Source organism: Notolabrus celidotus, chromosome 10 (assembly GCF_009762535.1).
Source record: "Notolabrus celidotus isolate fNotCel1 chromosome 10, fNotCel1.pri, whole genome shotgun sequence".
NCBI classification, from domain to species: domain Eukaryota; kingdom Metazoa; phylum Chordata; class Actinopteri; order Labriformes; family Labridae; genus Notolabrus; species Notolabrus celidotus.
Genome location: NC_048281.1, coordinates 14,227,893 through 14,239,432, shown reverse-complemented (window position 1 = coordinate 14,239,432; position 11,540 = coordinate 14,227,893). Strand labels below are relative to the sequence as shown.

The following is an 11,540-nucleotide window of genomic DNA, read 5'->3' as shown; positions in this document are numbered from 1 at the left end:
CCCAGGCTGGGGTATATCCAGGGTAACAGTAGGTGACTTCTTGAGTGGTCTGACTTTGACCTCTCACATGCTGTGATGTTTATTCAGCACATTGTACAAGTCACAAACAAGGAGTGTATGAACCTTTCTTTACTAACAGGGAGTACCTGTCAGACTGAACTCTGTGTTCTCTGTATTATTTGGTGACCTCTATGACCCTTGCATTAAACCAACTGGCTCACCTGCAGAAGCACATTGCAGATCCCCTGATCATGGTCCTCTCTTGAGGAACCAACAGTAGCAATCAGGCACTGTATTTCCCCTTGTACGTGACACGAGACTGACCTGCACTGAAAAAAATAACTTGTAAGATTTACTTTAAAAAATCCTTGTAACAATTTGCACTCATATTTTAAGGTAAATTTTACTGTTGTAATATCAAGTAAAACAGACTTCCCAGTATCAAATAAAATCTACATACTACCTAATGTAACATTTGTTAAGATACTGTGTAAGTGTTATTTAATTATACTGATGTTATAATTTGTATTTACAGATAGATATTAAGTACATTTTACACATTTACAGTCATTATTTTTTTCCTGTTTGATCATTTTAATTACTGAGTTATATTACATTTTATTACCTATAATAACCATGTAAATGATGCCCTTTTCTTTTTCTTAATATTACAAAATAATAGTAATAATCACACCAATTAAATACAATTCAATTATTTATTTAACATTTGTGAAAAAACAATTATTTTAAAGTGCATTGAGTCAAACATTTAAGAAAAACATCCATGTAGAATATTGCTTTATACTTTCAATATCTCATTCCCTTTAAGAAGATGGAAACATTGACTGTTTCTTCTCCATCAGCATGTCAGGCTCACACTGTCAGTTGCCTGAAGGATGGTACAGGGTTAAGCAAGTCTCGCTTTTGCCCACAGTTACAATTCAGTCTCTAAAGTTAAATGGTATAAAAAGTCTACATAAGCCAGAACATGGACTGACACACTGTGACTCCATGCAGGAACCAGGACCTGTTCAAAACCTGTCTTTGACACACTGCCTGATTTGTGGCGCCAACTTATGCAGAGCTCTGATAACGTGACAAGCCTTTCCACATGGATAGGTGGTGAAATACCCCAAATATAGCACAGCCTGCCACTTGACAGTTTGTACAAGGTCTTCAGAACCCCCTAACCAGAGAAGACATGATATAAATAACTAACTTTTAAATACGAATATGAGTCTACTGATCACTAAACACTGATCAGGTCGAAAGCTGGAAGATGCTTTGTCCATTACACAACCCAAATCAGTAAATCCACACCACGTCCTGGTGGATATGAGGGTTAAACTTTTACTGTAGAGGATGCCTTAATTACATTTATACCCATGCTAATGACTGCCTAGAAATATTTGTTTGACATTAAGTTAGAATAAAGAACTAATACAGTGACATAGCAGAGTCTTTTAAGAGAAAATATGTAACTCGAAATGTCAAACTGCTGCTCTCTACAGTCACACTTTTATCACAGAGTGGGTATGAAATGATCTGTTGATAAAACAAACAAAATGCAGAAAAAAAATCCCCTGAAACCAAATGTTTTTTATATGTTTTATTTGTTGCACTTGCAACACTGCAAACAAAGATCATTTGCAACAAATGTACTACTTACAAACATATTAAAAAGATGAATTCCTGTTTCGGCGCCCGTCAAGTTTGCTTGTTACAAATTATAGTTAATGGTTATGTCACGGAAAACAAGAGAATCTATGTTTGGCACCGTATTACATATTGTCATAACAGATTTACAGCATGTGCATGTGTCACTAACAGTTAAAAATCCAACCCCAAAAAAGGAAAGTATCTTACAAAATATTCAATGCAGACTTTTAAAATAAAAATAGATACAAAATGATGCAAGAATTAGATCAGACGGGCCCATTTGAACCCAGTGTTCTTGATTTTTGTTGCTTTTACTTACTAAGTTACTACATAACTTTCAGTGTAAAGGAGTATTCAAAACTGTCTCATACAGATTCTTTCTGTTGTACAGATTTAAACCCCCAAAGATCAAAGTGTAAACAATACCACAGGGCATTAAATCTCTACATCTTGGAAACAAATGCAAATAATTTAATCTTAATTCCTGTTGAGCCATATGATATAAGCTGATTCTGATGCTGTTATACAAAGTTTCTTAGCAAGTGTTGTTTTTTTTTAAAGATCAACTTTGGGCCTTTATTTGATAGGACAGCATGAGACAGAGAAGAAGTGTGGGAAAAGAAAGGGTGATGGCTTGCACTGAATCCTGGCAGGACCAGGATTCAACCCTGCGACTATGCACAGATGACTGTTGCCTCTGTACATGGAGCGCCTGCTATACAAGCTGTGTCACCTCATGAGGCACCCCAATGTGCTGCATCTTTCAGACTTAGGAGATAATTTATGTTCTGAGACTCATAAGTGTCAACACCTTTAAAAAAGCTTTCTATATTCACATCCCTTACACATATGCATTCTTATCAAAGTGCTGAATCCTGGAGGAGTTACTGTACTCTGGAGGCGGTCTCTGGTTTATGGACCTCGCCTGCCCTCTTGGGTAGGAGGAGATATGAGAATGTGAGGCAGCACCTTTGTAGATATAGTTAGCCTGACTGTGGCTGTAAAGAGACAGAAAACACATTCATCTTCACATATGAAACCCTGTGTGTGACTCAGGGAAATTGATTCGTACATCAGGTTGACCTTTTTCAATCAGTATTTTCTGTTTAATGTAAACATAGTATGGGTTACTCATACTAACCTTTCGGTGAAGGAATCTGTGATGGAGAAGCAGAGTATGCTCCCTCCTAGGATACAGAGAACAGAACCTCCCCAGCCAATAAAGAGAGCAGCTCCCAGTTCATACCTGCAGACAAAGACAATAAAAGTGGTTTAATTGGTTGAGTTACATTAAAACACTTTTGCTTGACAACAATATGGTTCTTACTTTTGAGCCACAAACATTGGGTCGAAAAATTCAGATGTTATCCTGTGTGCGTAGAGGGAGCACGCTGACAGTGAGCACAAGCCTGAGGAGAAGAAGAAGAGAACAACATATTAAAAGCACACCAGAAATATTAAACATAGTATGCAGAAAAATTCCCTATACTTACCACTTAGGATGAAATTCACACCAGCAAAGCAAGCAATCCTGGCTTTGCTTCTGTCAGTTCCTCCAATTTTGGTGCATTTCATCCCAACCAGGGCAAAAATAGAACCAAAAAAACCAAGACAGATCGCTGCGATCATCAGTCCCCTGCATGCCTGGATGTATCCTGCAAACAAAGACCATAATGTTCAGAGGGCTCCACTCTGTGCTTTTGCATACCATGTAACCTCATCTCTGCATACCAGATTGAGTGGTCAATGAGTTATTGACCTTGTGACCAAATTGAACACACAAGGCAAGAAATCCAATTTGTCAGGTGTTAACTAAGTTGTTTCAAGTATTAAGTGGTCATGTGAAGACCATTTTGGAATAAAACTTCACATTCAAATGTGATTTTGAGGCAAATATTAACCGAGGAAGTCAACCCCCTGAAAGGAGTCAGTCATTGAGGAAACAGCCTGAGGGTCCCATTAAATCACCTCTCTATGGCTTTGGAGCTTTAAGAACAAAGGGTAAACATTGACAGAATTTGGAGGTAAATGAATTGTTGCCTGAAGACATACATTGCACTTTAGGATATCTATTGAAGCAGTGATATTCACTTTAAATATTTGTAGCTGTATTCAGAGAGAGAAGGACCTGAGGTTAAAAAATTATTACAGATTTCAAAACGGAGGATGAATCAGCATGGGTGTAACCATAAAGCAGTGGAATAAAGGAAAACAAAAGCCCTTTACTGTATAAACATGTGCTCTGTAGCTGTGATGCAAACAAAAGACAAAATAAATTTGATATGGTCGACCAAAACCATTTGAAAGATCAAAAAAGAAGCACAAGCAGAGAAACCAAGGATCCATAATGAAAGGGAAAAACAGCTGACCATCCAGTGCCAGCAGCGATGGAAAGTCTTTGCAGTTGGAGACTCCGGTTGAATCAGTGACACATGCTTTCCAAAGATTGGACCAGTAGGTAGCTGTTGTGATGACCGTCCCATCAAGTGAAGACACCTTCCAGTAGTCTGTCGGCAAGGTGGAACTAACGAGCACCCACCCGGAGGTTGCTAATATAAAGGCAAAGATCTCCTGAATCATGCTGCTCGTACTGCAGAGAGGACTCCGCCACACTGCTGTGTGATGACCGAATAAGTTAGTAAGCTAACCTAAAACGGATGAATGTTGGTAAAAGCTTGTTAAAAATGCATCTAGGCTCCACACTTGTAAGTTCAATGGATGGGCTGTGATTGATTGTTAATGTTTTGTGAATTCTTATATGCTGAAGGGAGGAGTTAGGCCTTAAACATCAACAGGTGGTCAGTGAACTAACCTGTGTCTGCCACCCACTCACACTGTACACGTCACTGTGACTCAAAGTCATTAAGGATGGGGACTGAGAGACACCGGTGGTGACATCAACAGTGACATCAGTAATGGCGTTGAAGATTAAACCAATTGAGGGCATTCACTCTCTTCCATGTGTTTATTTTGAGTAATTTTATTCTGTGATTGGAAGCCCTCAGGTTTTTTGACAAACTGAAAAAGTTAGAAGAATTTGTAGAAAATAAAATAAATAAAATACGTTTTTAAATGAATAAAAAGAACACAAACTCAACCTACTGTAAGTTATGTCGGATGCAAAGTGTTTATTCTGAGGTGTGATGAATAATTAATGAATGAGCTTGTAAAAAGTTAATGGTGTAAATGTTCGAACCATTCACACTCAAGTGAAGGTTAAACTAACAATCCTTCAGACCGGCTTTTTTGTGTCTGAAGCCAGATGAACAAATGGTGAGGTGTTTTTCTTCTTCATCCAGCCATGGCCTCAGATGTAGAACATGAAAGTGGTGAACGATAGCATAAAAAAAGGTTGAACTTTTTGAGTCCCATTAATATTAATGGATATCATGTCAGTTGTCTTTCCTCTGGTGTTCAAATTGCTGTTAGTACCATGTGATTTAATTCATTTGTGAGTTAAGAAAACTGTCCCAGGAGACTATGTAGAGCACACATTTAAGAGAGGACAGTGTGTCACATCCGTCTCCTCAATTTGCTCTCTCACAGGTGACAAAACTACAAGAGTGCTTTAACTTCCTTGAAGACCAAAAATAGCAGCATTTGTAACTCATTAACAGCTCATTACTAACCCTTACGTATCAGCTAGAAACAGAGACAAACTTGCTGCTTTGTTGCAGAGAATTGGGGTGAACTATTTTTCAAGATGATAAATGAATATTTGTGCTTGGTTATGTGAATGACAGAAACTGTGGAGGTGAATCACACCCCAAAAAAGACACTCATTAAGCATCTGTGCAGTTAGAGCACCATCTGGTGGCTGCATGGACTACAGATGATGTCTTCACACTGCTGCCACCATCAGATGGAGCAGAGTCTGAAAGCTCTCAGCTGTTGTTCTTTTGACATATCAAACATAACTCAACTCATTTATTTTTATATAGCACCTTTCATACATACAGTACAAGCATGCAGCCCAAAGTGCTTCACAAAACAACAGAGACAGAAAACAACAGCAATGGTAAAATTATAAAAGGCATGATCATAAATAAAATACTTAAGATTAAAATAAAATCAATACAGTAAAAGTAATAAAATAAGTAAGAGAAGAAAGACAAGTTAAAAATAAGGTAAAGTTAAAAAGATTAGATGAATGAAAAAAATAAATAGATAAATGAATAAATAAGATAGATAAATGTTAAAATAATGATTCTAATAATAACACAGTATGTTTTTGAAAATGTGATTTGAGAAAGACTTTTGTAACAAATAAAACCCCCAGCTTAAATGAAGTTGAATTGTGCTTCAAATTGATCACTTAAGAAAGCATGACACGAGTCAGTGTAAAACAGAATCTTATTTTGGTCAACTAGAAACATAATAACTCAAGAGATGTTGACAAATGGACATCTGATTTTAATTGCTTCATAGAATCAGATGTGTTGAATAAAAGGAGGCTGTCTAATATTTTCGCCCTTACTAGCCCACTACCTTTACATTTCTAAAACATGTTTTAGTTTACATCTCTTCTCCCGTGTAGGATTTCAAACTCTCTCGGTTTGACATTTCCAATAAATGATTACACATTTGGAAGAGTTAGACACGTGAGCCATGAACTTGAGGATAATGATTATTTTACCTTTTCTAACCCTGATACCTTGTCATTTCAATTTTTCTACGACTATAATCTTTCAGTTATATGCATAATGTGTGATAACTAAATGTTAAATATATTATAAAATGTGACACTGGAAACAGATATAACTAATGAGTTAAATCAAGGATAAAACATGTAAAAAGGCTATACTTTAAAAAAAATGACCCACACATTAACTCTGATTAGTTTTTAAAAATAGATTTTTAACTGACTTAACAAATATCTAAATTACTGTTAGCTCGAAAAGACATAACCAATGAGGATAATTAATGGATTTATTTTTAGAACGTCTTACTAGAAAGAGTGTCCTTTTATTTATTTTCACTTCAATAATACAGCATCAGAGCGTTTCTAAGAAAATGAATTGAACCTATTGCAAAAGTGGAAACTTGTACAGCAGGAGACAATGTCTGGGCTTATACTAAAGTCCCACTTTAGTTTTTTTACTGCCCAAATCTGAGATTTGACAGATTATTGGCAGGTGCCACAGATCTCTAAATATCACTGGTGGGCACATTTTAGAGCAAGGTTTTTGTGGTGAAGATGATTTAGGTAACTTTGAACTCTTTGAATCTGAGCACTTTTCATTTATAAAGAATAACACTATACCTGGCTTTAAGTTTGTATGTAGGCTGTGCTCACACATTCTAATTTACTGTGCATAGACACAATGATAGTTGTTAGAAACAAATGCGTCATTCAATAGCAAGACAAAGATACTCAGTGTGGTTGCTTTTAAATTCTGTTTTTTCCTACCTTCCAGCTGAAGGATAGTGTGATGAGGTCTGCAATGAAGAGCTCCGATGGCATTTCCGGCACAGTTGTTCCACAGACCCTGGAGCACCCAGGTAGCTGTGATGACCGAGGATGCCCGACTGGTGGCCCTCCATTCATTGGACACTGTGGCAGCGATTGTGGCACCCAAACCAGCCAGGCAGCTGAGAAAAGCCAGAATCTCACGGACTGTCATTTGGAGATTTAAAATATGTATCAAGTCTTTTAGAAGATCCAAGAAAATGAGAAAAAATAAAATTGCTCCAGGCAGGTAAATTACACTCAGACATGTGTTTCGCTGAGATGATTTACAGACGGGACATCTTGCCTGGTCTCTAGTGGTGAGGGATGGACACAGGTGTCACAAAGTGGAAAAATAAAGGAAGCATGAGCTGGCAGTTAGTCATTACAGTCAGAACAGCAGCGTTTAAGATGCTCCATGTTTTGGTCACATATTTGGGCTAAGTTTCATATTAACATCAAAAAGAGTAATCAATAATCCTAAAAACAAGAAGCAATGTGACAAAGTCCAGCTACTGGCTCATCTATTTCTGGGTACAATATTTAGCAAATGACTAATGATTGCCAGCTCATATGTGAACATGTTCCTGTTTTTTTTTGTTTTGTTTCACTATTCTCAGAAAATAAAAAGTTTACATTTTAGTTAGAAGAAGTAAAAAAAAGGTTACTTTAATAGAAAACCATAAAAAGAGGGATAGCATCTCAACTGAGTCAACTGTAAAGTTAATACAATTCATTTTGAAGAGCAAGTAACCCTAAAATAGTCACATTTATTCACTCTATTAATCTAAATATAGTTAACATATTTATACATTGTATAGAAAAATTATTCCAAAACAGCCAATGTGTGTCATTTTGTTATATTACAATTAATACATATGGAAAACCTAAGCAGAAATGCATCTATGCATTTTATATACACCTTTTTAGCTGTTCAGTATCTCCCTGTTAAATTATTAGTAACTCCCTGTTTACTCCCTTCCAATTCCCTGTTAACTCCCTGAAAACTCTCTGTTAAATGCCTCTTAACTTCCCAATAACTCTCCATGCAGTAACTTCCGGGGTCCCACTAACTCAAGATCTATTTACTGACTAATTAATTGTTATTACTTTCCTTTGTGATAAAGCTTGTAGTTGGGCTAGCTTAGGCTTGATCCAGCCTGAACTGCTATAGGCTTAGACTGCCAGGGCACACTGGCACACTGAGCTCCTGTCCTTTCCCTCTCTCTCTGTCTGTATTTGAATGTCACTTACTCTAAATCTTTATGTCTCATTAAAGTTACTAACTTTAGATCTTCCTGGAAGTCCATAAGCTCCCTTGACTTGTAGGTTCTGCTGCAGTATTCGAATATTCCAATATTATCACTGTTATATTGCTAATGTTGATTTAAAATTTTCTTGACTCCAAATTTGATAATCAATACTCTCATTCCCATATTATCACCATCATAATTGTAGATGCTGATATTAGACTTGCTGACTTTACCTTTAATATTAAAATCAGTTTATCATTAATTTGCTTTCCCTTTATACAGTACACATCATTTTACCATCATTATTGGCACTGTAACCATAAGTGTGAAGAAGCTGTTGTCTGTCTGTCTCCACCCATTTCTTTCTTTCTGCATCTCCCTCCATCCCTTTTTTCAAGCCCAACATGGTCGCAGCAGATGACTGTTCAACATGAGTCCGGTGCTGCTCAAGGTTTCTTACTGTTCAAAGGTAGTTTTTTTCTCACCACTGAAACTTGCTAAATGCTGCAAAGTGCTCTGCTTATTGCGGATTAAGCTGGGGTAAGACTGAACCCTATCTTGATGTTGGGTCTGTGAAAATAGTAGGAGCATGATCTAGACCTTCTCTTTAGATTAAGTGCCTTAAGATTGGCTCAATATAGATAGAGATTGACTGACTGATGAAGAGCTCCTCAAGATCTACTAACTGAGTTATGGTAAGCCATTATTTCTTAATTTATTTACTTAGGAACTATACAAAAAATTGTGTACCTTATATGAAGAGTTACTACAATTTCCTTTCAATATAATGTATAAATGTATAACAGTTTACTATATTATGAAGTAAAACTAGTATCTATAATAAGTAATGATTATTTAAATTATGCCTACATGTGAAAGTATTGTTAAAATGGGTAAATAAAAAACTAATAACAATCAATCAATCAATCAGTCAATCAATCAATCAATCAATCAATCAATCCATCAATCCATCAATCCATCAATCAATCTTTATTTATATAGCACCTTTCATACAAATCAAATGCAACCCAAAGTACAGCGATTACTAATCAAGAAAGAAGCAGAATTAAACAATGGCAAGACATATTAGGGGAAATAATAATTTACTGTACTATTTAACTGCTATTTTATAATGTAAAACTACCTCTGCAACTCACCACTGCACTTTATCATATTATTTTAGCCTGTACATATTAGTCAAGCCTATTTGTTGTTTCTTTGTATTTATAGCTAAGGTTATTGTTATTATATTTTTATTTTATTTTTTTTTGTAGTTCTTATTCTTATTCCTATTCTGCCTTGTACAAAGAGAGCACAGTTTACTGAAGTCAAATTCCTTGTGTGTTCAAGCATACTTGGCGAATAAAGCTGATTCTGATTCTGATTCTGATTCTAATAATAATAATAATAATAATAATAATAATAATAATAATAATAATAATAATAACTACAATTACAATTAAAATAACATAAATATGTGTAATTAAAATAAGTTAAAGCATCAAAATTAAGGATACAAATAGTTAAAATAAATAGATCAATCAATTTACTATGAGAATGTATCATTAATGATAACCTTTACTTCTTAAACTTAAAACATTACCTATATACATTTTGATTGCAATACTTTTAAGTAAAGTACTTTAGAACTTGTATTATTATATTTATTGAAGACGTAATAAGTAAATTCAGTTGTGTAAATGATGATTGTATAACAAAGGCAATAGTTCATGACCTGATGACATGAAGAAGGCCAGAGAATGATGGAGCCTCCTCTCAGCCAATCACCGCTCGGTAGGCGGGGTCACGGCGTTCACCTGACAGCAAAACTGTCGTCTCCTGAAGTAATCCCGTCCTGCGCGTCAGATAGGTGTAATATTGACAGACGTTGGAGTTTACTACAGCTGCTCTCTCAGTTTCCACCTCCGAGTCTTTATCGACCTCCCTGTGCCACACAGCCTGCAGAGAAAGTCTCCAGGTCGCCTGCACAGTTTGGGGGGCATGGAGCCTCGGCGGAAGGAGGAGAAGGATAATCCGTCGGTTTCAGCTAATCTTCTCTCCAAGATTTTCTTCTGGTAAGAAAAGCAGCCTGAAGTGACAGCCGTGTTTGACATTAATTGAACTTAGAGCTCTCCTGTATGACAGTTTGTAGCCACTCAGGACAAACTGTCTTGTGGATGTAGTAGCAGGTAGTCTCGCATCCGTCCATGCATAAATAAATATAAATACAATAACGGAGGAACGAGTTCAAGCTCTGAGGTGAAAGTTTATTTCTGTTGTCTGGATGTACAGCAGGCAAAGTGAGGCACACTTATTCCATGGAGGGAATCTTTTCTTGAAATTAAACTTTAAAAACTTTATTAGTAAAGCTCCTCAAGTCTGCAAGTTAAAATGTTTAAATAAACAAAGTAAAAAAATAAAAATTGACGTTAAACTTAAACTATGCAAACTTAAGTTTTAGTAGTGGGCTATGGTAAATCCACACTGAAGTGTGATCAATGGACATTTTCATTTTTACTGTTTTTTGAAATAATCAGACAATTAATAGATGGACCATGTTCACAATAAATGGTGTAAACAACTTACTGTCTTATTCTACAACCTTCTATCTGCTTCTGTGTTCAGCTAAAATAGTTTGTTAGACTGAAGTTATAGCAACTTTTATTTTGTTAATGTTATTTTATATGCAGCAGTGCAAATATATAGATATTAAACAGAGCATAAAAGAAAACAAAAAGCAGTGTTTGAAAACAATAACCAAATAAAGTTATCAGGGATAGATTACGTAAGTGTTACACAAAAAGGTTAGACCATAAAAGACTACCACAAAACAAAAACAAACTAAACAAAACAAAGCGAAGAGTAGACTGATGAGGTAGAAAGAACAATGACTTCATTAGATTGACAAGAATGAAAAAAGAGGAAAAAAATAGAAAGAGAAGATAAAGACAAGAAGAGAGCAAGTTATAAGAGTGTTGGTGTTTATGTGCATGTTGTAGATTAATGAGTAGTAAAATATATTTATATGTGGCCTCTATAGCTTTTCACTGTTGTTTATGTGTTGTTTATCTGGTGTGCCACTGCTGATGATATGAGGGCATGGTGGCAGGGAGGGGCTGTGGGTACCAGCAGGATGGGACAGGCAACTTATTTCTGAAAAATGTCTTAACTAATCAATT

General features: G+C 36.0%; 2 protein-coding genes across 3 annotated transcripts in view; one reads left to right on the top strand and one right to left on the bottom strand.

The window, feature by feature from the left end:
- Positions 1–1,692: 1,692 nt before the first annotated feature.
- On the bottom strand, positions 1,693–7,292 carry LOC117820498 (claudin-10-like). The gene is made up of 6 exons (XM_034694287.1): positions 7,117–7,292; positions 4,029–4,246; positions 3,153–3,314; positions 2,987–3,068; positions 2,801–2,905; positions 1,693–2,657 (listed from the first exon to the last, which is right to left on the bottom strand). Exons 1-6 carry the CDS (start codon positions 7,281–7,283, stop codon positions 2,501–2,503), a joined length of 891 nt encoding a protein of 296 aa, XP_034550178.1. The 5' UTR covers positions 7,284–7,292; the 3' UTR covers positions 1,693–2,500.
- Positions 7,293–10,146: 2,854 nt separating this feature from the next.
- Positions 10,147–11,540, top strand: part of abcc4 (ATP-binding cassette, sub-family C (CFTR/MRP), member 4) — a 42,136-nt gene continuing 40,742 nt past the window's right edge. For both annotated transcript variants that reach the window (XR_004632605.1, XM_034693123.1), the window contains exon 1: positions 10,147–10,436. Coding sequence is in view for 1 of the 2 variants with exons in the window: in XM_034693123.1 (XP_034549014.1) it covers positions 10,363–10,436 (74 nt within the window). In the remaining variant the exon portion in view is untranslated. The remainder of the gene's footprint in view (positions 10,437–11,540) is intronic.